General features: G+C 40.3%; 1 protein-coding gene across 1 annotated transcript in view; it reads right to left on the bottom strand.

The window, feature by feature from the left end:
* CNBD1 (cyclic nucleotide binding domain containing 1) overlaps positions 1 to 26,102 on the bottom strand; it is a 235,978-nt gene that overhangs the window by 21,292 nt on the left and 188,584 nt on the right. Inside the window, exon 11 of the mRNA XM_089518379.1 lies at positions 7,528 to 7,595. Coding sequence (XP_089374505.1) covers positions 7,528 to 7,595 — 68 coding nt within the window. The remainder of the gene's footprint in view (positions 1 to 7,527; positions 7,596 to 26,102) is intronic.

The raw sequence follows: 26,102 nt of genomic DNA, 5'->3' as shown, positions 1-26,102 counted from the left end.
GAGAGGAAGTGGGTGTAATGTAATCAATTTTCAACATTTTCATATGCATACTTTGGGGCAAAAGCAGAGAATACTACATTAATATTTGCAGTTGTAGATAGATAGGTCTAATTTGTAAGTTTGAAAAAGAAATGCATTTATTTTATCTCTAAGGAATATTTAAAATGATATTTCTTAGTAACATGGATAAGAACACTGTGTGCACATGTATCTTAAGTCACCTGTAGACGTATGGTGACCCCATCAATTTCATAAGATTTTCCTAGGCAAGGAATACTCAGAGGTGGTTTTGCCAGTTCATTCCTCTGAAACATAGCCTGCAACATGGCGTTTATTGGAAGACTCCCATCTAAGTACTAACCAGGGCTGACCCTGGTTCTAAGATCATATAGGATCTGGTGCCATCGGGGTATTTACATCCCTAAGCAGCTGGTAGTGGTTCTGCAGATTAAGTATTTTAAATTTGTTGTTAGCTGCCTTGAATCACTATATCAAGAAAAAGCAAGGGGAATAATAATAATAATAATAGAAGAAGAAGAAGAAGAAGAAGAAGAAGAAGAAGAAGAAGAAGAAGTACAGTCAGCCCTTCTTATACATGGATTTTTTATACATGGATTCAAGCATCCACAGTTTGAAAATGTTTTTAAAAAGTATACATTTCATATATCAAACCTTGATTTTCCATTTTTTATAAGAGACAACATTTTGTTATGTCATTATATTTAATGGGTCTTGAGCATACATGGATTTTGTTATACACGGGGGATCTTGGAGCCAAACCCCGTGTATAACAAGGGTCCACTGTAGTTGTGGTGGTGGCTGGAGACCCATCCAGTCTGCTTGGGGCTATGAGTTCTATTCACCAGTGGGCTTTCTGCAAAAATATTGCTAAAGATAAGAGTGCTAAGAACACCACTGTCTAGAAAACTCAATGGCTATTTTTTTTCAGTTGAGTTGTAAATCTTTTTGTTACTGTTATGTGCATATGTGGGGTACTACAACATACTTGTTGTACTGTTGGTTTAGTATAAAAGCATGGAGAACCCTGCACTCTAACACTTAAGGTCACTGGAGGCAAGGCTAGGTAAAATGGTAATAATAACTAAGGGTTTGTTTGTTTTCCCCCAAATTAGGGTTTTTCTTACACAAAGCAATTTAAGGAGGATTTAATGTGTGATTAGATTTTATGCTATTTAGTGTTTTAAGAAATAAATTTATTTGAATTGAAACTGGCTTATCTATTGTCTTCCGTGCAGTGATATTGTTGTAACTGCTGCTGCTGATACAGACATCATCACTGACTTCAAAGAGGAATATGAGAAGCCATTGCAGTTAACTCTTGACTTCAAAAATGAAGTACCCCCAAGGCAGACTTGAAACATCTGTAGCCATTATAAGCAGGAACAGGGGGAAAACTAATAATGCAGCTCTCTCTGTGTAGGTACCTTCAAGTCAACTGTCAATTTATGGAAACCTGATGAATTTCATAGAGTTTTCTTAGGGAAGGAATACTTAGAGATGGTTTTTATAATTGCTTCCTGTGAAATATAGCCCACAGCACCTGGCATTCTTTGGCAGTCCCCTATCCAAGTACTAACCAGGACTGACCCTGTTTAGTTTCCAAGATCAAATACAATCTAGTGCCTTTAGGGTATTTGGGCCCCATTGAAGAAAAACCATTGCTACGCAATTATAATGATCAATCAATTCAAGCCTGTATCTAATATGGGACAACATTTGAATGGTGATCTTGTTAGGTGGTTGCTCTGGATTTCTCTCTTTTTTTGTCCATGTCCTGATAAATTTAAAGAAATCTTAGATGTCACTGGTAAAAAATAGTGGGGGGGGGGGGACTGGAAAGATCTGAACAGCCATAGTAGAAAAGTAGTTTCATTCCAGGGAAGAAACAGATAACATAAGAGAGCTGGGCATTTGAGACACCAATTGTAAATGTGACTTTTCATAAGAAAAATTACACTTTTGGACTGTTTCTTCGCATTTTTTTCTGATCATGGTTTTGTTTTGTTTTTGTTTTTTTTAAAAAAAAAAAACTTAAGTGGGGTTTTCCACCTTCCTACTGGTAAGGTTTTCAGTGTTATAACATATCACAGTTGTTTTTACACCAACTTTAAATTAGTGTTTTATAAATGTCCTCTTTTCACCATTAACATAATTGACTCGTAAAAAACTTTTTAGGGATTAGTTATATATACATCATTGGCCTCTCTATATGTGTGATGATGGAGCAGTGATATTTTATAGAGATAAAACTGAAGAAGTGGTGGAACTGACAGAAGAACAAAGAAATGAGCTAATGAAAAAAGAAAGTAGCAGACTTCAGAAAACTGGTCAGCGTGTGACCTACTCCCCTCGTAAAGAAAAAGCACTATAATATATCTGGACGGAGCACCAAATAAAGATTTGACTGAATACACACACACACACACACCATTTTTTCAGTAACTTTCCTATCTTTGACAATCCTGTACAAGTTTCATGTACTTGCTATTGCTACTTAGAAATAACTCCCATAGAGTTCAAGATATTCTATTTCCAAATAAATGGATATAGGATTGTAGACTAAAATACTACCAGATGAAAGACAGACATATAAATAGATATTTTATTTGATTATATCATGTTTAAAGAAAACATAAAGAAATTTGGAAATATATCTAAATAATTAAAATCAAAGTTATGCTGGGAACAGAGGCTTTTCTGCATTGGAAAATGTTCTGGGGGAAACAGGTTCTAGACCATTCATGTGACTGAATCATAGCTCTTTCTTGTGGGATAATTTATAAATATTCATATTAACTGTAATTGTCCATGACTGATAGTTTTGATTTGTGCTGAGCCACTGTGTGAAATGTCTTTCAGAGTGACCTCTTAGAAATGTGACCTCTGTCCAAAAATCTCTAGTATTTTTATTTGTTTGTTTATTTTCATATGCCTCCTTTCTCCCAAACCAGCCCCAAGGTGGCTCCCAAAAGTTCTCTAAAAACAACAACAACAACAACAACAACAACAAAACAGTACAATTTTAAAATACAATTAAACCAGTCAAAATGTAAAATCTAATACTAAGTTAAAAATATAAAACTACTAAAAACATACCAAAGCAAACACTTCAGTAAAAAGCCTCCCTGGATACAATTGTATATTAAAACGCTGCTTGAAAAAAATATATTTTGCATGCTGGCAAAAGTAGAGCAGGGGGAGCAGCCTAACCTCTCATTGAAGGGAATTCCTAAGGGTAGTAGCAACCACTGAGAAGGCTCTCTTGCATCTTCACCAAACAAACCTGTGATGGTGGTGGAACCAAGCCAAGGTCTTCCCCTGAAGATCTCGGGGTTCTGGCAGGTTCATATTATCTCCTAAGTGCCAGTCCTTATGTAACTAAAATTGCACCATCTAGGCACAAGACAGATATCAGCAGACCTAAGGAAATAGCAAGGTTTGCAGAAGTTTAACAACAACTGCCTAATGTAGAAGGCAAGAACAGCTTAATGAATGTTGGGGCCACTTGGAAGAGAAGCTATATTGGAGGTAAATGAAATCAGGTGACTTCCTGTAAACAAAGATGGAAAATTACTTCATTGTAGAGATTCTTGGCAAAATAGCAATTTCCTACTTCCCGAGACAAGCTTAAAAACAAAAGATATCTCACCTTCAGAATGCACACAACTGAGAGCCTTGTGATGCATTTTGGAAATAATAAACCAAGTTTGGAAAAGGTATTGGTTTGGGCTGCAACTTCAGAACCCTCATCAAAATGGCTAGTAGCTATTTTATAGAGGGATTCTGGTCATTTAAATAAAAAAAATAGTTTTTCTGATTTCTAGAAATAAAATTCACATAAAAAGTCAACAGGCAAAAACTGAAAAGATTTCAACACACTGGTTTTTGCCAAAGAGTCAAATACCTGAAAAAATGTGCAGATTAAAAATGCACCCAAGTATTTTTACTGAGAAAACAATAAACACGAATTCTTTCATAAGAAGGAAAAAGTGTCTCTCAACCTTTTATGAACAAAGGAGGGGCTGAGAATACAGGTGGTACTGTGAGAAATACAGTGAAATAAAGACTGAGAATGTTCTGCATCTCTAGCTGGAGCTTGCCATCGAAAAGGATGGTGCAGCTGCATGTCTTTAAAAGTTTAATATTTAAAAAACACACTATTTCCATAGCTACTAATCTAAGGACAGAGGAAACTATATGGATTAAGAGCTAGTACATTGTCCAGCATTGGTAACATAGTATAGACACAACATCCTCAAGTAAATTGTAGTCATGTTTCCGTAGTCTGTTGCTATATTATAGTCCCCTAGTGAATTTACATCATATATATCAGATATATCAAGAAACATAAGGAAAAATGTAAGTCAAGTGCTAGGTTTCCATCCAAGGCTGAGAGAGAATGCCTGATAAGTCTAATTTGGACCTCTGCTATCTGATGACATTGCCAGAAATGTCAGCACAGTGATAACTCCCTTTAGTTATGAATCTTGATACTGCTCAATAGAGCTGCTCAGTTTTTTTCCACATGTTCACCTAAGTATTTTGTTTCTGCATCAATCTGCAATGTTCTTAAATCCATACAAAAATTTACATACAGGTGTTTGCACGTTTTAACATATTTTGTCTCTAAATATGCATTTCCAAACATTAATAGAACTATGTTTAGAATTTAATATATAATTTCATATGTAATTTAATTTTACCTTAAATTATGCATTTCTAAATATGTTATTCTTGTAAACCTCTACTCATTTTGAAATAGAATCTGATATGGATGGTTAATTTCCAATATGAACTTCAGTCTAAGAGAAGGAGTTTTAAATTTGAATTAGTTAGTGAGAAGTCTATTCCCCCCCCCCCATAAACATCCCTCGTATCCTCCAACATTTCAGTGATGAAAACAAAGAGAGGTGTGGGTCCCCATTTGGTAGGGACAAACCTGATTAATCCTCTGTCATCTCACTGTTTCAATTCCTTTTAAAATCAGCAAGAGGGAGAGGAGTGAAGGCAGTGGGATTTTGCCTTTCCCTGTAGACTCATACAAAAGCAAACTGGTTCTTATCTGTGAAATATTGGAGGGTTAGCAGTGAATCAGTTGGAACTGGCAATTGTGAAGTCTCCACTGATTTAATGAGTTCATTCTACTAAGAGCTAACAGCTGGATTTATGCCTCAGGCCGAACTAGTAAACAGCAGAATCATTGATCATGTATTTGTTGTTATGTGCCTTCAAGTCATTCCCAACTTATGGTGGCCTGGCTTAAGGTGAACCTATCACAGGGTTTTCTGGAGAGGTCACCGACTGGGTTTCCATGGATGAGCAGGTAATTGAACCCTCATCCCTATAGTTGTGGTTCAATGCTCAAACCACTATATCATGCCAATTACAGTGCATTATACACTGTTTTTAGCATATGCTGAATGCAGCGATGGAAGAAGCGGTACCACACACTGGAAGGAGCAATGTGCATGTGCCCGTGGCGTGCGCACACCGCTGTGCCACCACACTACCGCGAGCATGAGCCCCATTACTTCTAATGGGGTTCAGGCATATGCAAAATGTCTTTTACATGGGAGGTCCAGAGATTATCTTCGGAGATTATCACACAGAGGAGGCAAACGTCCTCCTTTCATCATTAAATCATGTTAATTGCATGACTGAGGGGAGAATTATCACATCCCTGCACACTTTTCCCATTCTTGTCCCGTCTGTAAACAGTAATGGACACATCATTTGGTATTAATGGGAGTTAACATGATTAACATGATTCAATGATGATTAACATGGTTTAATAATGATTTAATGATGGGAAGAGGACAGTTGTCTCTTGTGTGATAAAGTCCTTCATCATTAGTCAAATTGCTAGCCATTCTAATTTTCAAAAACAAGCAGCTGGTAACATTGTTACATTTTTAATGGAATGAGTACTGTTTACTTGATATTCCTGAAATCTTGCTTTTTGACAGCTTTTGGCCTTTTGCATTTTTAAGGTGTATTAAAAAAACTAAAAAGTAACACATTAGTAACAGATTACTTATATATTACACTTTCACCTAACACTTTTCTAACATATTGCTCTCTGAATAATAAGCCACTTTAATATTTCCCTTTCTTTTAAAAAAGTACATCACTTTATAAAAATAACATTAGAAGCTCTGCAGATAAACACTTGACCTCTTGAGTTCCGTGTTTAAAGGACATGATGGTATTTATTTTGCTAAATAATTTTAAATGAGAGCATAATTTTAAGTGTGTATCATCTGTATTCTGGGATTCATCAGGAATCACATAAAGATAAATAAATTATTCTCCATCTTACTTCACAGATTGACAAGATCCAAAACACATCCTACACATAGCAACTGAAGAGGCACTGAATTCATTACAGTTTTTCAGCATACGGGGGGGGGGGGGGAGATGGGTTCACTCAAAATATTCTTGACAGACTCTTCTAGGCAATCAGAACACAAGGATGCAGAAAATGAAAAACAGGCTAGAACTGTAAGGTTGTTCTGCCTGATCAAGATAAGCTGAACAGCATTTATTAAAGAAAAAATGAATATATTTGACTTAATTAATAAAACATTAATTTTTAACCATATTGAATTATACAATATTTAAATGGAACATGAATATTTGATGGTATGGAAGTTGTGGAGACTTCATAAAAATGAAGTTTAAACATTTACAGTCTGTGGCAAAATTATGTTGACTTTGTTTTATGTTAACTTTTAATTTTTCAGATTTATAATTACCTAAGAATATGAGACTAATGCTCCTGGCACAGACCAAAGGGCCATTCCAACCAGATGCCGACAGAAAGCCTAGAAAAGAGGCGTGAGCAGAATAGCCTTCTACCAATGTTGCTCTTCAGCAAGTAATATTCAGAAACATTATGCTCCTAATACTAGAGGATGACTAATACATACACAGGCGCCTTTTATGTGGCTTTCAGCTTATGCTGAAAGCTGCGCAATGGAAGTTTCAATGGCACACGCGCCCATGGCACACGCTCCGCACCACACATCATGCACATGCCCCATTATTTTCAATGGGGCTCGAGCATACGCACTATTTGTCTTACATGGAAGGTTCCAGAACGGATCCCCTGCATAAGGCAAGGGGGCACTGTATATAGTTATCAGGATTAGCTGTTATTTGTCAAGATCCTTTCAAGGCCAGTGGAGCAAACAACTAGATGTTATAATGACATCAGTGCACAACTGCTTACCTCCATACATGGAACAATTACTATTGGAAAAGCATATTCGTTCATGTAATGAGGTGCTGCATTCCTTGTGGGATGATTAAATATGCTCACAATATGGTCAAGCAGCTTGCACTATGATCCACTGTATGATTGGTTTGACTCAGTGTAATTCTGGCTATTGTTATCCCCACCTAGTTCACTAATTTGATCCAATTTAGAAGTATATTGTTTCCAGACTGTGATAAAAACAAATTCTTCATTTTTCACACACGGTATTTCAAAAACAACCAACTTACATGTGTAATGTTTTCAAATGATGGCTTTACCGTTTGTAGAAGAAGCATCTGAATCACTGGATCTAAACCTGCAATGTGAAGAAATGTTGAGTTACTTTTTAAAATAAAGCTGAGGGAAGAAACAAGGTTGCCCAAATAAGTTAAGTAAATAGAAATTAGCACAAGGGGACTATTGTTACATTCACTCAGAATGTGGTTTGCCCTGGTTTTGTTGGCTTACAACTTTAGGCAGGAAATATCCCAATTTATAACAAATACATTTTCCTGTCATATTAGACTCTCTGCTGAAAAGATTAAATAAACTGCACAAAACCTCTACAATTTCATAAAACAAAGGCTACATTTCCTATTACTTCTGCATTTTAATAGAGTAATACCTTTGTCATTAAAATGAATGGGGACATGACACTAATATTTATGAGCCTCTAAGTGGCCTTCAGCAAGTCAATATCGCTTTTTTCCCAATCTCACAGAGAAAAACACTGATCTGCTATATGAGGATAATAACAGCTTACTCCTTACCAGATTGCTGTACAATGTGCATGTACTAACAACTTGTCCACTTTCATTTGGGTTAATTTCTGGCGTTCCCCATAAAGAACTTCCAAGAGTGGATTCCAATACACCATATAGCCAATAAGTTAAGATGTCCTCCAAATTTGGCATCAACTTGACCAGCTCCTTTTTAATTAAATAGTGGAGTGCCCAAACAGGGGACTCCTAATATTAGATTCTGCACACACCATATAACCTCTACTGAAAATGAGAATATCCCAATTAACCCTTTAAATGTGGTGCAAATTCATCCAGGTGTTCTTAAGGAAATTAGTGGAGTGGCTTGAAAGTGTGTACCCTCCAGCCTTTGTTTAACATTATACCATTGCAAACATACCTTCCAAATCCAGTGAAAATTCATTCAGCAATTTGAGTAATGGATAGATAGAAACTTAATCTTATTTATTCAGGATACACACATATGCATACACACACAATCATGCTGTTGTCTATGTACATAGTTTTCCATTCAAAGGATTTTTTTTTAAAAAAAAAACCCTTATTATTGCAAAGTAACATTTGGCACAATTCTCAATCCATACACACCTTCCTAACAGTATCCCACAGTCCCTCAAAAATACCCCTATGTGTTTAAGAACAACTGAGATAGACTCTATAAAATATAATTCTGGTCATACAAGAAAATATAATTCTGCTGATACAAGAGGAAATAGCTTTTCACAATTTACATATATACAGTTGTAACACAAAAGATACATTGGGAGGAAAGGTGAGTAAGGAAAGACATGATATAGGCATATAAAATTATACAAAGTATGTGAATTGATGTCTCTTACTGTCATATTACATATACTATAAGCTGCATGATCCACTGAATCTAAGTGATGGGTAATTGATGTCAGAGAAAAAGAAATACTTCTATAGAATCATAGAATATACACAGCATATTCCTAAACTCTAGCAGTTACAATTAGTAGCATCTATAAAACTAGAGAGGGTTAATAGGAGGTTGGATAAATTCATGAACAATACTACTATCAATGATTAAATAGTCTGGATAGATACATAATTTTATGTAATGATGGAAGGATGGATGGATGCATCTATAAATCTATACGGAGGCAGTATATTTGAATGCACAATATGAGGTTGCTGTTGTAAACATCTTGTTTTCTGTCTCCCCATAGGCATTTGATGAAATACTATGTGACTAGAATGCTGGATGAGATAGGAATTTGGTCCGATCCAGCATCACTTTTCTAAAGGATATCTTGCCTTTTGGAAAATCTAAAATAGATTCATTTGCAAGTCTTCTATATTGTCAACTGAAATGTCATGTTAAATATGTCTTTATAGCATAGATTGCATTTCCAAGGCAAGGAAACAGATAATAAAGACTATTAAGTGGCAAACCTAAGCTAATGAAATGAGATTAATTAGCATTTATATAACCAATGAGAGAAAAGAAAAAAAGAAGGGGAATAAGCAGTAATTGCAGCCAAAGGCCTGAAGAGTAATGGGCTGCTGCTGTAGTTTAACTAGTCAGCAAAACATATGTGCTGGCTTTGGGGTCCATTTTGCTAATTACTTAAGCTCCCATTTACATAGAAAGCTAAGCATCTGAGCATATATAAAGAGAGTTTTGATAGCGTATCATGATAGCCTGCAACATGGGAATGCCTGTGTGACATATGGGCTCTTTGGAAAGCCTGGGCGAATTTCAGAAGTAGATGGCATGAAAGATTTTTGTATAAGCTTGTTGTTGTTGTGTGCCTTCAAGCCATTTCTGACTTAGGGGGTTTTTTTTGACAAGTTTCTTCAGGGAGGGATTGCCATTCCCATCCTCTGAGGTGAGAGAGTGTGACTTGACCAAGGTCACCCAGTGGGTTTCCATGGCTGAGCCAGCATCTGCAGAGTCATAGTCCAGTGCTGAAACCACTACATCCCACTGGCTATCTATATAAACTTAGTACTGGAAAAATATCTGCTGAAATTAAGAACGGGGTATAATCTACTTTCCTTAAAATTATATAGTATGCATTTCTCTTTCTTTCTTTCTTTCTTTCTTTCTTTCTTTCTTTCTTTCTTTCTATTTTTTAAAGAAATGGAGGTAAGTGGTGCTGAAGGAGTGAAGGAAAGTTCCATTGATGCCTCTGATCACTAAAAAGATGAATAAATCACTCTTAGAGCAAATCAAACCTGAACAATTCCTAGGACTAAACTGAGGCTGTTATGCTTTGGACATATGCCCAAACACATGACTTATTTAGAAAGACAATAATGCTGGGGAAAACTGAAGGCGGTAAAACAAAAGGAAGATGGATTTGCTACTTGACTGACTCAGTAAAGGAAGTCACAGTCCTTTGTACTTTGCATACACGAGCAAGCCTTCAAATGATAGTATCTCATTCATAGGGTTGTTGTATGCTGAAGCCAACTTAATGGCACATAAGAACAATCACGGAATGGTACAAAATGATGTCAGGTGATAAAGTGAAAATCATTTCAAAATTTCAAATACAATTTTCAAATGAACAAATCACAGTTGACAAATACATTGTGTTTCATAATGCCATACAGCTTGCATAACAAGTTGTTAATTCCTATACACATCCCATTACAACATTTGTAAATTTTGTCCTTGATTTTGAAAACTGTGCCAAAAGAAAATGTATTGGGGGGGGGGGGTTTGTACAGAAATTACATTACAAATTACAAATTTCTCCACTTTCTGTGCAAAAATGTTATTTTTCTGTGTAAGAAATGTTTGGTTTTTTTTTCTTGTGCAGAAAATACAGGCTGGCATCCTTTTAACGAATTATGATGACATACATAAGTCCTTTTCTTGGTCATAGTGGAGGCTGAAACTTTGTTCCAGCCATGCAACAACCAAAGTCCCCCAAAATCCACATTGTAAGCAGTGCAGTGCTGCTCCTGAACATGGTCATTACATGCTCTTGGAGAGCGGGAGGACGGGCAGGGATCTGTCCAGCTATTTTCCTGTAGCTGGATGTCCTGTAAGAATGTTACTTGCAGAAATCTCCTAAGGACCCATAGATGTCTCTTCAGATGCCTGCAGCAGCATGTTCAGCTATAGATGAATAGCTGGACATGCTCCCACATTTGCCCCTTCCCTCAAACAACATGGAAATGGACATTTTGGGAGGGTTGCACTGCTTAAGTGAGCTTTGGAAGGCTAATAATGGGAGACATATCTATGGATATGCAGTAGTATTGCTATCACCTGTGTCACCTGGTGCAAGGATTGGGACTAATGGGAGGCATGGTCAAAAGGCTATACTCATCCCTTCTCTTTCACCATGGTGGCAGCAGCCTCCTCAGTAGGAGACCACCCCCAGTGTGGGGAAGCAGGGCCAGGACTACTCATCTGCTGTTCACTGGTAGTGGTGGCTCCTTGTGAGGAACCACCAGCAGCAGCACAAGGAAGCAGGGCTGGGTACCTTTGGCCTTGTCCCTCCCCATGGCTGTGGTGGCTCCTCATGAGGAATTCCTGCTGCCATGAGGAAGCAGGACTGGGTGCCTTCCAGCTTGTCCCTCCCCATGGTTGTGGCAGCTTCTCATGAGAAGCCACTGCCACTGCAGGGAAGCAGGGCTGCGTGCCTTTGACTTTGTCCCTCCCCACTATGATGAAAGCTCCTCATAAGGAATGGCTGTAACTGTAGGGAAGCAGGGCTAGAAGCACTCACCCCTCCACTCCAGTGGAAGGGCTGCCCAATTTTGTCTCATCCCTCTTCTGGGGTATCAACCAGTACAGACTGCACCACCGCACCGGTGACAGGAGCCTCCTGGTGGGATCGCTCATGGCGCTACACTTCCATTTTCATAATGGAAGCATCAGCGTAACTGTTAGAAAAGGGACCCTTTTTAATGTTGGATCAAATCGTTATTTAAAAAGGGCCCTTTTCCTAACAATTATGAGAACACTTCCATGATGAAAACCGAAGTGTTTCCCTTTAATAGCGCTGGGTGCGATCCCACCAGGAGGTTCCTGTCGCAGATTGGTGATGTTTGGGAGACAGGAACATGACGGGAGCCCTCGCGTGTGATAAACTCCTATGGAATTTTGATGAAGCCATGACAAAGCAGTATCAAACTACATTATTTCTGCACTGTGATAGCAACCTAAAAGACATACATTTGTATATTACCTAGGCAGGATCTCCACCACAGTCTTATGTGGAGAAAACTTGTTTTCTGTGCATGACACTTGTTCTCAGCACATAAACTTTATTTTCTGGAAAGAAACGTGATTTTTCTTGTGCAGGAAAGCCATTTTCTGCACAGAAAAATTGCATTTTCTGTGCATTTTCCCCCACATGCATTTTTCAGGCAGACTGTCTAAGACAATGGGGAGAACTTTTAGGGACCGAGTGCCCAAACTAAATTGTTTTCCAGCACTGCGTATTACACGGTACTGGGGGGTGGGACTTCCAGGGGGATGGGACTTTCAGGACAGGACTTCTGTCCTCCAGGGGTGGGACTCCCCCCTCACCCTGTCCTCTTCCCTGCCCTCCACATGTCCTGAAAAATGGCTTTGCATGACATCTCTGGCAAACGTGCCATAGGTTCGCCCTCATGGGCCTAGGATTCTCATCATCAGGGTTCCTAATACTTGGGAAACCCATATTTTAAACAATTAATAAATATTTTTGTGTATGCTTTCCATCCCTGCTCAAATGTAAATTCCATTCCCTTAAATGCAGCCTCATCTTAAGTAAATTTACATAGCTTTTCATACAGTTCAATAGCTTGGATCCAATGCTAACCTTCCTTTTCCTTCTCAGCCCCCTGGATGAGGCACATTAGAGGGTCATGTATGGGCTACAAATGGGAAAGATAGGATTGAAAAGTCCCATTAAACAAGCAGAAGGCCACTCATGCTTGTCTGACTGAAGCCAAATCTTTCTCTTAAATGTATTCAAGGATGAAATGCAATGGTTTACCTTGCTCCTCTAATAGCTCTAGGAACAACACACTGGGACTCTGCACTTCTTATTAATATTTCTTTTTCCACTTTCTATCCAAGTAAATAATACTCTTGGGTTTCTTTATCTTTGTACCACATTCTTTTCATTCTGTACCTCTTTACTTTTATCTTTGTACTTTTTACTTCTTGACTCAGTTTCTGGAATGAAGAAGGTAGAGGTCAAGCAAACTTATCTCATCCTTTAGCTCAGCATAGCTTGCATTTAAATAGCAGCTATAGATGGCATCTGTTTATGAGCTGATATGTTGACCTTATGTGAAACAACACCTCTAAATATGTAAGTGTTGTACTTGCCCAAAATATTCAGGTGCTACCTTAACCTGCACCAAGAGTCATTTGATTTTTTCCCCCCACAGTGCTACTTCTTTCACCATTTCCTCTACTTCATCATATTTTCTACCCCACTAAATAGCTGATCTAACAGCAGCTACAAACCAGAGTTTGGAAACTAATGTTTACAAAGTAATTATTGGAAGTATTTCCAATGACAAGACTCCCACACAGTATTTTGGAAGAGACGTCTGATGACATGGACTGGAGTCCCCCAAAACCTGCATTATAAAGCCTTTTTTGTGAACCTGCTAGTTCACTTTGAAATAGCTAGGGAGTCTATTTTCTCTGCCCCACACCCTCACAGGTACATCTGGTGGGAACACAGGAGTGCACTTTCTCAGTGACTGCTCCAAGGATTTGGAACTGCCTTCCCAGAAAACTCAGACTCGCATACTCTTTACTTTTTTTTCTTCAAACAAATAAAGAATTTTCTGTTTGGACAAGCATTTGATGATTGATTGTATATAAGGCCTTTGCCATCTAAACAATGTGGTGGCTTTTTCTATTAGTGTTCTGGGGTTTGGGTTTGTTTAAACATTTGTGTTTGGGTTGATTTTAATTTTTAATTCATTTAATATCTTTTTAATTTTTTATATTTTGTGCACTTTTAACTACTGTATATACTCAATTTAGGTCAACCTCATGTATATGTTGAGTGTAGGTTAGGGCCAAAATTGTTGATTTTGATATGACCTGTGGGTAAGCCGAGGGTAAAATTTAGGGCCACATAATATGGATCTAAAGGATGAAGCAAAGGAAAGCAATGCCAATGAACTTACAAAATTCCAATAAGCATAACTGCTTGTGTTCACACTAAAGGCTGGATGGATGAAAGAGTAGAAGGGGATCAGTGCTTCCAGGACAGATTACATTCTTGCTTTTCACCAGGGGATGGTTCCTTTTGGGGGGTCAATTTTTGAATTAAAATTTCTAGACTTTTACATCTGTTATCAGCTAGTCTCAATCCAGGAAAAAGCCAGGACGTTAATTACAACAACAGTGATAATTCCTTTTTTCCAATTAGTCTTAAAGCTGCTACAGGATTCTTTTATGCCTTCTGCTAAAATAAACTAACATGGCTATCTCTCTGAGTATTAAAATGAAACTAGAAATTAGACTAATTGCCTAATGTCACATAAATTCCCTGTAAACACTGATGATCAACTACGCTACAAATTATAGCACGGAGGCATATGCACATAGATTAACCAGCTAGTGATAAAAATGTGAAGGAAAGGATCATTTTCAAGATCAGTGTCTAGACACTCTAGATTCTAGAGAACTGTTGGTATTTCTTTGCCCTTTCCCCATATTCTTGCTTCTTCACTCTAAGATTTTAAGTGGAGTTCAGACAGATAATGATATGAAAAGGACATCCAAACACCCTCATGTTGCTTTAAATAACCTATATGCCAAATTAAATGATCATGAGTCATGTTACCATACATGGCTGCTTTCCCTCTTCATTTTATTTCATATATAACAGCAGGAGCAGTTCCACAACTGGTCTATTGTTTGAGTATTTCTTCTGCCAGAGAACAAGGATGGTGGGTGGAGGAGCTGGGAATTATTTGGGATCACCATGGAAGTTCTGGCTATATTTTTCAATATAACTAATGCTAGCATTGACAGCTGTATCCTGTCTGAGGGTTTTAAAAAATCTGCCAAGCAATCTGCCATGCTTTAGAAATGCATGTGTAAATTCAAGGGGAAAAAACTAGTAAAAATCTCACAATGAGAATGCTCCAGAAGGGGAGCAGCCTTGATGTGCTGGCAAGCCTTCTTTGAAACATGTGGCAAATGAAGCACAGCTATAACCAAGATATCCATGCCAGTGAGAGCTCTGATGTAACCCTCTCCTCCCATAGACACCACAGTTAAAGAAACATCTTCTCCATCTAGCCCTTTTGACATTGCTCCTCTGATCAACACCCTTCTGTGAAGAGTGGTTGAAGGTTTAGAAATAGTTGGTACATTCACAAAAACTACTAGAGAAAAAGAGAAAAGAAGAAGTATGTTTTCAAGACATCAGGGCTTGAAAATCACAAGCTACAAATAATCTAGTTGCTATAAGAAGTTATCTTCTTGCAATGAGAGCAGTCCAAAGTGACATTTGACAAACAGTGTAAGGAGTGGAAATGGAATAGAATTATTGGTATGGGAACTGTGCAGCCCATCAGCCATGTGCTCCCTATTGAAGCCCTCACTGCGTGTTATATCAAAATATTGCCCTAGAAATTACCACTTGTGCTCCCACAGTCTGTAGGGGGTACAATTGGCTATTGAACTGTCCATCCCATGTCCTGTACTAGGCCTCAAATAGTTTGACTTTTTTCTTCCAAAATGCTAAAAAGGTGTAGCATGAAGTACTGGAGCCAGGGTGAATACTGGACCAGAATGTTCAATATTGGTTGCCCAATTTGCAGGGCAGGCCTACCTATGTAAGATGACACGAAAGGGGAAAGCTCCAATTTCAGCAAGATTCCTGTTTCTGCACATCTCTCTTGTTAATAAAATGTTCCCATTAGTTTCTTACTATTCAAGTATTGCCCTTTGAGTGGTATAGTTGCACAAATTTCACACAACTATGATAGTGAGTCATTGCCCTTCTCCTGTGGCCATTATCCTTCTATAATGCCTATTTACAAGTAAGCTTAACTAAGAGTGACCAGGCATCCGCAAGTAACGTTGCTTGTAGGCTGAACCCTGTTTTCTTTTGGTCTCAGATGGAGGATTAGGGAACCATTTCCTCTTAAACAGGCTCTCTGTGAATTGCCCCACATAAAGTTTTGTGCCTGAAGGCAGCAAGACCTTTAATTATCCATTCTTTCTCAGCATTTCCCTCTTTTTTCTTTTCTGAATCTTTTTTGATATGTAACAGAACATGCTCATAAGAGCCTTTGTAGTTTATTTCCTCTTTGTTTGCTGCTGGAGCTTGTCTCCTCTTTGTTTGCTGCTCATCTTAGAGCACATGGAGTTTGTCTCCTTTTTGTTTGCTGTGTGGCAATGTGCTTTCCATTCCTTATCTCTCTGTGAATTGCCCCACGTCATGTTTTGTGCCTGAAGGCAACAGGACCTTTAATTATCAATTCTTTCTCAAAATTTCCCCCTTTTTCTTTTCTGTATCTTTATATATATATAACAGGACATGCTCATTACAGCCTTTTCCCCTCTTGGATCAGGTCCACTCATTGTGGTAATCATAAATTATATATAGCCTATGCTGAGCCAGGATTGGTCCCCAGATTCCACAATAAAGTGGATGTAGATTATAGTTATGCCAGTATGAGCTACTCTACATGTATTATCCAACATATCAAAGATAGAGCCATAAAATGATAACTGGAGAAAGAAGATACTACTATCAAAAACCTACTCAGTCAGGAGTAGGAGTATAATCTGCCACACAGATTAATCTTGATGTATGCAGCTCTAGACATCTTGGAGGAAGAATGGTTTTTCATTGTGAAGAAGAAAGTTTGTGAAATGTGAGAGGACAGGGAAATTCTACTAGAGCATGAGATGATGTCTATTGGCCAATAAGGTTGAGCTGGGTTGAGCCAACATAGCTAAATTAGGGCAAGGTTTTGAAGGCAAGAAAAATATATGTAGTCCTTGCTAATATTCCTAACACATTTGTAAATTAAAGAGTCCTGGTGGTGCAGTGGTTAAATGCTTGTACTGCAGCCATAAGGTTGTGAGTTCAGTACCAGTGAAAGGGCTCAAGCTTGACTCAGGCTTGCATCCTTCCAAGGTTGCTAAAATGAGTACCCAGCTTGTGGGGGCAATTAGCTTACAGTTGTAAACAGCTTAGACACTGAGTTCAGTATGAAGCGGTATATAAATGAAGCTGTTATTGTTTTTGTAATGGTTTTGTGGAAGTAAGAACAATTTTAAATCCCTGACAAAATTTAAATTTTAGAATATACAGCAAGATGCAGAACTCCAGCGCCATAGGATGCTTTAGTTTACACTGAATTAACATTCACACTTGAATTGAGACACATAGTTGTGTTAGTCTAGAATATCAGTATGCAAAGGGATCCTGTAGCATCATTGAGTCAAACTGAGTGAGAAAGTAGATCAAGATTACAAAAGTCTATGCTACAATGTCTTTCACTCATTTAATTCAAAGATGCTGCAAGAACCTTTTGCATTCACACTTGAATTAAATCCAAGCAAAATTTGGAAAAGCTATTTTTGGAGCTGCAGCTCCCAGAATCCCCCAGCCAGTTTTCAATATATATATATTTCAGCTTTTGGTTCCAAGTACAGTTGACCTTCCATTTTTGTGGGGAATCCTTTCCAGACCGACCCCCCCACACACAAAAAAATGGAGCCTCGCACATATTCAAGCTCCATAGGCGTGAATGGGGTGCATGTCCATGGGGGTGAGCCCCATTAAAAATAGTGTAGGTCACTCCTCTGTGGATTTTCAAGGTCACAGATCCAAGATCAGCGAGTTAGGAGGAGTGATTGTATATGCACATTTCTGTAATCTCAGAATCGCCACATGCACAACAGCAAAGTTATATGAAAAGAGAAAGCCAATTTTGTACTGATTTTTTTAAGGAAAAAAATCTTTGCATTTGAAGTATACAAAATCATGTCCTATAATCACCCACAATTTTGGAGATGTTAAGGGGGTATTAGAGGATTAGGAAAAGTGAAGAGGCACCAAAATAGGGAAAATGTTTGTTCCCTGCATCCAACAAATTTATCTTCATTTATAGTTCTGTTTCATTTTTTTATTTTAAGTCTAAAAATACAGAGAACACATCTGCCAGTCCTTGAAAAGAAGCAGAATTGTGAACAATAAATAGAGTGAAGATCTAGGATATAAAAAGAACAAATAATACTAAGCTAAGTGGATTGCAGTTCAATAGATTGCAAAAGTACCTCCCACAAAAATAGCTTTGCTTGCCATACAGTCTCTCCCACTCCTTCCAAATTCCACGTTCACACATTTGATATATGAATTTAGAGTTTTTTCTCCTTCAAGGGGCATATAGATATATATTACACTGATCACATCTGTTTATTTATCCAATTTGGAGAGGACCCTTTGGAGCTCATTGCAGTCTGGTTGGGTTTTCAATATTCTGAATAATATTGTGTCATGTCCAAACTTGGCCATGGCAGTAATGGACATCTTTATACACAAATTAAAAAGCATTGGTCCATTTGGGCACCCCATGTCTTGTTAAGAGTCAGCAAACTGTATGCCTGTGCTAATTGCTTGTTTGCTGATTTCCTGTTGTTTTGGTGGTGGTGGTGGTGGTGGTGGTGGTGGTGGTGGTGGTGGTTTTCCACCCCTACTCTCATCCTGCATCACTATTGCATGCAGACATTTTCCCCGTCTGCTTTTTCTTCTCTGTTCCATAGGATAATGTGTTTGATTTAGTAACTAAAGCTATTTTTTATAGTTTACAAATTACACTAAATCTTTTTTTTTCTCTTGCTGACAAACCTAGGGTGGGGAAACTGGGTTTTGTTCAGCATCTGCCTTGTCAATGTGATTACTCTGCTGGAGAGATTGACTACTCTCACACAGTTTCCAACACTTCTTTCTTCATTTTACAATGAAAACTGAATATTTATGCTCACTTTTTGTTTTTCTGTTTTTGGGGGTTTTTTGTAACTAGTGAACACCCTTTTTATCAATACTGATAAAATACTATGTTTCAGTTTATTTCAAACAAATAAATTATGTGCTCAGGGGAAAAAAAACCATAATCTCCAACTATGATTAAACTCTTAAGTCTATTGGCCTTCAAGAAACTAAACAAAAGCAGAAATAATCTCTTCAAGTGGGAAGGGTAGACTAATATTCAATGGTGGATCACTCAAACTAATAGAGGCACATACAGTGTTTATCCTGTTATTTTTATGTCTTTATATATAGTCACTGTATTTTGACTCTGAAGAGTAATTCTCTCTCTCTCTCTCTCTCTCTCTCTCTCTCTCTCTTTCTGTGTGTGTGTGTGTGTGTGTGTGTAAAACTTATGAAACCTGAAAATACACTGAGTCTGAACATTTAGTATGATATAAAGTTCTGCATTTATTGCTTTCAAGGGAGTATTGGTGAGAATGAAGCAAATCAACTATATTGCATGCTAGTCATTAAGTGACCTGGAAAATTAGGTGGGGAAAAAAACCTAGGAAAACTATTTAACCTCAGCTTTAAGAAAAGGCTCATGAATCCAAAAGCTGAGTTCTTGTTAGTCTTCTTTAATGACTTGATACAGTCCATTTGTTTGGTACAATTCATTTAAACACAATAAGCTGATTGATTACTGCTGGAGAAATCCACCATGGAATCCAGGGGTACCATATTTTCCCTCTTCCAACAGGATAGCCTCCTCACAATGCCAGACTGCTTTGACTCAATGTAAATTTTGACTGGGTGGGTAGGATTTTCTGCTTTCAAAATTTACAGAGATATTTACATGTATGCCTGTACAAATGTGCATGCCTGAAAGTGATCTAAGCTGATGAAAGAGATGCAAATAAAATAAAAGGCACACAAAAAAACACATTGAGGGGGATGCATATTAGGTGCTTTGTATCAGTGTAACTTATAGAATAATATGAATTTACTTTGTATATCATTTTCCACTCAGTCTGCTAATTTGAGGGGGAAAGTCTGGAAATAATGCTATGCTGACAACAGAACTGATGAGAGCACCTGACTTGCAACATATGGAGGATGGGCTGTGTTTGATTCATACATAGGGTTGCCATAAGTCAGGACCTCCAAACCGGGACAAATGTAGGACAACTTTTTCAAATGTAGGACACTTTTTAACAATGGAGGACACACACAAAAAATGTTAATATAAATGCATGTTTCTTAGGCATGATCAAAATGGAGGACATTTTGGCATTATTCCTAGACAGATGGCAGAAATGTACTTCCCTTTCTGGCCAAACACCCCCAACCTCCGTTCTGTCATCATCACTATCATTTTTAAAACAAGGCAGACCTGTTACCATTAAAAGCACCAAAAATACACAAAAAAGACACTTTGAGGGAAATAAACCTTTGGAAATGGGCACCCACCTCCTCTTCTTCCTCTTACTTCTTCCTCCTCCTCCCCTTCTTCCTCTTACTTCTTCCTCGTCCTCCTCCTCCTCCTCTTCCCCCTCCTCTTCCTCCCCTTCTTCCTCTTACTTCCTCCTCCTGCTGCTCTTCTTCCTAATCCTCCTCTTCTTCCTCCTCCTCCTCCTCCTCCTCTTCCCCCTCCTCTTCCTCATCCTCCTCCCCTTCTTCCTCTTATTTCTTCCTCCTCCTCCTCCTCCTCCTCATCGTTGGTTGAATTTCATGCCAGGAAATGGCACTTTTCCCTCCCCCTGGCCAGAGGCCTTGGTCCTCCTCCTCCTCCTCCTCCTCCTTTGCCTCCTCCTCCTCCTCCTCCTCCTCCTCCAAACCTCATTGGTCAATGGCAGACTGGGGCTGGAAACAGGACAGACCCTGCTCTTCTACCATTGGCCAGAGACAGCTTAGGGAACGAGTGCTCCGTACAAGCCCCGCACGCAGGAGCGCAAGAGGGGTGAGCGTGCGCTGCTGCCGGTCGCTGCCCGGGCAAGTGCTGCAGGTGGTGCAGCAGCGGCGCAGAAGAAGAAGGCGGAGGATTGGAGGAGGAGGAGGGTGGCGCAGCCGAGGAGGAGGAGGTGGTGGTGGGTGGCCAGAGAGCACCAGCTGCATTAGCGGCAGCCCGGAGGCCAGGCCCAAACCCAGGATTTAGGGGGAACCGGGCCGGGGCGGGCCAGGTTCCCCCAAAAGCATGATTGTCACGGGAGCCGCCGGGTTATGGCATCCCTATTCATACATCACTGATTTACATTCAGAGAGAGAAGTATACAGCACATTGTCATGGTGAGCTACCACTACTTTCCAAGGTAGATGATGTATGAGATTCTCTGGCTACAACTCTCTGATCTTTAGTGGGCAAGGGTTCCAGTACAAAAATCCAACTAACTGTATGTATCATGGTATCACATACCTGGTAGGAAAGGGTGAAACATTTCCTGCACTGGGTGCTCTTAAAAATAATAATAATAATAATTTACTCTGCATCTTCTGGACAGAACAAATCTGTTTCCAGAAACCTCTAAATTTATTGGCATACAGTACATCAAAAGGAAGAAAATGTGGTCAGTGATACCCCCCCCCATATTTTGTGTATTTAAAAAATCAGAAGTATACTAAAATAATAAAAAAAAATAAAATCTTTATTTATATCCCGCCCTTCCAAAAAGATCAGGGCGGCTTACAAATGCAACAATGCAACAAATACAGGTTAAAAACACAGCAAACATCAATACCAATAAAAAATGAAAATAAAAAGCCCCATTAGCCCATCCTCATGGCCACGGAAGAGGAGGGAGGCCCACAGGATGTTTAGTCGGGGAATGCCTGCTTAAATAGGAAGGTCTTGAGATCCTTCCTAAATTGGGCCAGGGTAGTAGATGAGCGGAGCTCAATGGGCAGCGTATTCCAAAGGGCAGGGGCAGCTGTGGAAAAGGCTCTTCTAGAAGTAGAAGCTAGCCTAGCCCCTGGCACCTTCAGCAGTTGCTGCCCAGATGTTCTGAGGGTGCGAGGCGGATTGTACGGGGAGAGGCGGTCCTTCAGAAATCCTGGGCCCAAGCCATTTAGGGCTTTATAGGTAATAACCAACGCCTTATATTGAGCTCGGAAGCGAATAGGCAGCCAGTGAAGATCTTTAAGTATAGGTGTTATATGGCTGGTCCTGGTAGCCCCAGTGACCAGCCGGGCTGCCATATTCTGTACCAATTGAAGCTTCCGAGTTTGGTATAAGGGTTGCCCCATGTAGAGTACGTTGCAGAAGTCCAATCTCGAAGTTACCAGAGCATGTACAACAGTTTCTAGGTCCCTCCGGTCCAGGTATGGGCGCAGCTGGCGGATCAGCCGAAGCTGATAACAGGTGCTCTTGACCGTCGCATTCACCTGAGCAGTTAGATGAAGCGACGAGTCAAGAAGCACTCCCAGACTGCGCACGGAGTCCTTCACGGGGAGCGTGATCCCGTTCAGGACAGGTGGAACCACCGCCATTCCCGGACCGGGGGAACCTATCACTAGTACCTCCGTTTTCTCTGGATTTAGTTTGAGTCGGTTTTTCCTCATCCAGTCCATTACTGACTCCAGACAGGCCACGAGAGGAGAGACGCCATCCCCGGTCACTGCATCAGTCGGAGACATAGAGAAAATAATCTGGGTGTCATCAGCGTACTGATAACCACGCGCCCCATGTCTCCGGATGATCTCTCCCAGCGGTTTCATGTAAATGTTAAATAGCATGGGAGACAGAATGGCTCCTTGAGGGACCCCAGTTTTAAGGGCCCGCTCGCTGGAGCACACGTCTCCCAGCTGCACCATCTGGGACCTCCCAGAGAGGTAGGACCGGAACCACTGGAGCGCAGTGCCCCCGATCCCAACCTCCGCCAGGCGCCCCAGAAGGATACCATGGTCTATGGTATCGAAAGCCGCTGAGATGTCCAAGAGCACCAACAGGGACACGCTTCCCCCGTCGATGCTCAGACGGAGATCATCGACCAAGGCGACCATGGCCGTCTCAACCCCGTGACCCGCCCGGAAGCCAGTTTGAAATGGATCCAGATAATCAGTTTCATCCAAGACCGCCTGAAGCTGGATCGCAACCGCCCTCTCGATCACCTTCCCTAAAAATGGTAGCAGCGAAACAGGCCGATAATTATTATGTACCAGGGGGTCGAGGGAGGGCTTTTTTAGGATCGGTCTTACGATGGCCAATTTAAGATCCGATGGAAACTGCCCGTCCCTCAAAGAGGTGTTGATTATCCGATGTAGCAATGTCATTACTACCGGTCCCCCCTGGGCCGCTAACCATACTGTAGTCAGTGGGAGGATGCATCCATTAATACACCCGTTTAAAATATGCAAACAAAATATGCATGGTTTTTTCTAGTTTAAAAGTTGCATGGAACTGCCACAGAACTGGTACAAGCTTTAGATGATGCCATTCATTTTTAATTACCAATTGTTTTACCACTATCTCTTCTATCTTTATCATTATTCTCAGTGAAAATCAGCTAAGGAGACAAACTGCTAATGTTAGGAGCCCTCTGTGAAATGCTGTGAAATCAATATCATTTATCTGGTCCAATCCCTAGACAAGTGCAGGGAATTCACTACTATACCATCTCTGTAAGTGGCCATCCAATTTCTGCTAAACACTCCCCCTTTTCCCCTAACTAGTGTTAATAGCAACTGTGCATCCATAGATTCAATCATTATATCATTATATCATTACAGTGCTGCTACACCAGTTAAATTTGGCAATAGCTGATGTCATGGCCAGCCAAGATCAGCTCTCAGAGGATGAGGAGGAGGATGAGCCTCCTCCAGAGCAAGAGCTGATTGAGGCTACACCAGGTGGCAATCCTGCTCTGCCAGGTCCCAGCTGTGCTCTCCCAGTCCCAGAGGAGAAGGTCCAACCAGGTCCTAATGCTGAAGAGAGGCCTCCTATGGTACCACAGCCTAGTGGTGACTCTGGAGACAAAGCTTGCCTGCAAGTGCCGTCTTACAAAGAGAGAAGGGCCAAGAGTGTTTGCAGGCGCAGATCAAAGAGGATTGCCGACAGGCAATTAGCCAACCAGCCTCAGGTGGCACGAGGGCGAGTTTCCCTTACTTAAGTGGGAGAGAGACTGTTGCTGGTTGCTAGAGTTTATTGCATGATCCCTTGGTGTGATTGCTGCCGGCACTAGCTCCTAGCATCTTGATTCCTTGTTACCTTGACCTCGGACCGGACCTTCGCTATCTCCTGGCTGTTTTGACCTCAGACTATTTGACCACGCTGATTCCCGGTACCCTGACTTCAGTTTGACTCTCGGAACGTTCGGACTTCTGGAATCCTGACATCGGCTTGTTTTATCGTACTGCTCTCAGACTGATTCCTTGCAAGGTCTGATTTACTTTCACTTGCTGGGCTGAAGGCACTGTTATCAGCACTTGTCAGTGTTTGCTGGCAGCATTCCCGGACAGCTGGTTAATATTAAGCACCAACAACTGTTTCCACAGTTCAAAGCACATACCACCCAAATTACTTGTAGTTTGGCTCTGAGGGTACCATTTCTGTTTCTGTGTAGGTGACAGTCACATGTGAAGGGGAACTTCCTCAAGGTACATGATAAATATCAGTTTAGATAACTTTTTTTTTACTTTTCTACTTAGAATCATAGAATCATAGAATCTTAGAGTTGGAAGAGACCGCATGGGCCATCCAGTCCAACCCCCTGCCATGCAGGAAATCCAAATCAAAGCACCCCCAACAGATGGCCATCTAGCCTCTGCTTAAAGACCTCCAAGGAAGGAGACTCCACTACACTCCGAGGGAGTGTGTTCCACTGTCGAAAAGCCCTTACTGTCAGGAAGTTCTTCCTAATGTTGAGGTGGAATCTCTTTTCCTTCAGCTTGCATCCATTGTTCTGGGTCCTGTTCTCTGGAGCAGCAGAAAACAAGCTTGCTCCCTCCTCAATATGACATCCTTTCAAATATTTAAACAGGACTATCATATCACCTCTGAACCTTCTCTTCTCCAGGCTAAACATCCCCAGCGCCCTGAGTTGTTCCTCATAGGGCAAGGTTTCCAGACCTTTCACCATTTTAGTCACCCTCCTCTGGACACACTCCAGTTTGTCGATGTCCTTTTTGAATTGTGGTGCCCAGAACTAGACACAATATTCCAGGTGGGGCCTGACCAGAGCGGAATACAGTGGCACTATTACTTATCTTGATCTAGACCAGGGGTAGGCAACCTGCGGCCCATGGGCCGGATGAGGCCCGGCAAGGCCTTGGGACCGGCCCCAGCCCGATCCTGCCGCCAATTGCCACTGGAGCCTTTGGCCTCTCGCGTGAGGGCATGGGGCCTTTGACCTATCAGGAGGAGGCGGGCAAGGGGGGGCACGTGGCAGGCAAGGGGGACAATTGTCTATAGAAGCCTCCGAAACATGCATTTATATTAACATTTTTTTTAAATCAGCAATTTTTTTGCGTGTCCTCCATTATTTTTTAAAAAAGTGTCCTCCATTTGAAAATTTTGTCCTATATTTGACCCGGTTTATTTATTTATTTAATTCTTTTTAAAAATTGTTTAATTATTTATTTTTTGGCTTCGGCCCCCCAGTTGTCTGAGGGACAGCAACCCAGCCCCCGGCTCAAAACGGTTGCCTACCCCTGATCTAGACACTGTACTTTTATTGATGCAGCCTAAAATTGCATTGGCCTTTTTTGCTGCCGCATCACACTGTTGACTCATGTTCAACTTGTGGTCCACTTGGACTCCCAGATCCCTTTCACATGTAGTTTCATTCAGCCAGGTGTCCCCCATCCTATATCTGTGCATTTCATTTTTCTGCCCTAAGTGCAGTACCTTACATTTCTCTGTGTGGAATCTCATTTTGTTAGCTATGGCCCTGCTTTCTAGTCTATTCAGATCATTTTGAATGTTGATCCTGTCCTCTGGAGTATTAGCTATTCCTCCTAATTTGGTATCATCTGCAAATTTGATAAGTATGCTCCCAATTCTGTCATCCAGGTCATTGACAAAGATGTTGAATAGCACTGGCCCCAGGACAGAGCCCTGTGGGACCCCACTGGTCACTTCTCTCCAGGCTGAAAAAGAGCCATTGTTGAGCACCCTTTGGGTTCGACCTGTCA

Source organism: Sceloporus occidentalis, unplaced genomic scaffold (assembly GCF_023333645.1).
Source record: "Sceloporus occidentalis isolate IW3139 unplaced genomic scaffold, rSceOcc1.0.p SCAF_3, whole genome shotgun sequence".
NCBI lineage: Eukaryota > Metazoa > Chordata > Lepidosauria > Squamata > Phrynosomatidae > Sceloporus > Sceloporus occidentalis.
This window is presented reverse-complemented; position numbering and strand designations above follow the sequence as displayed.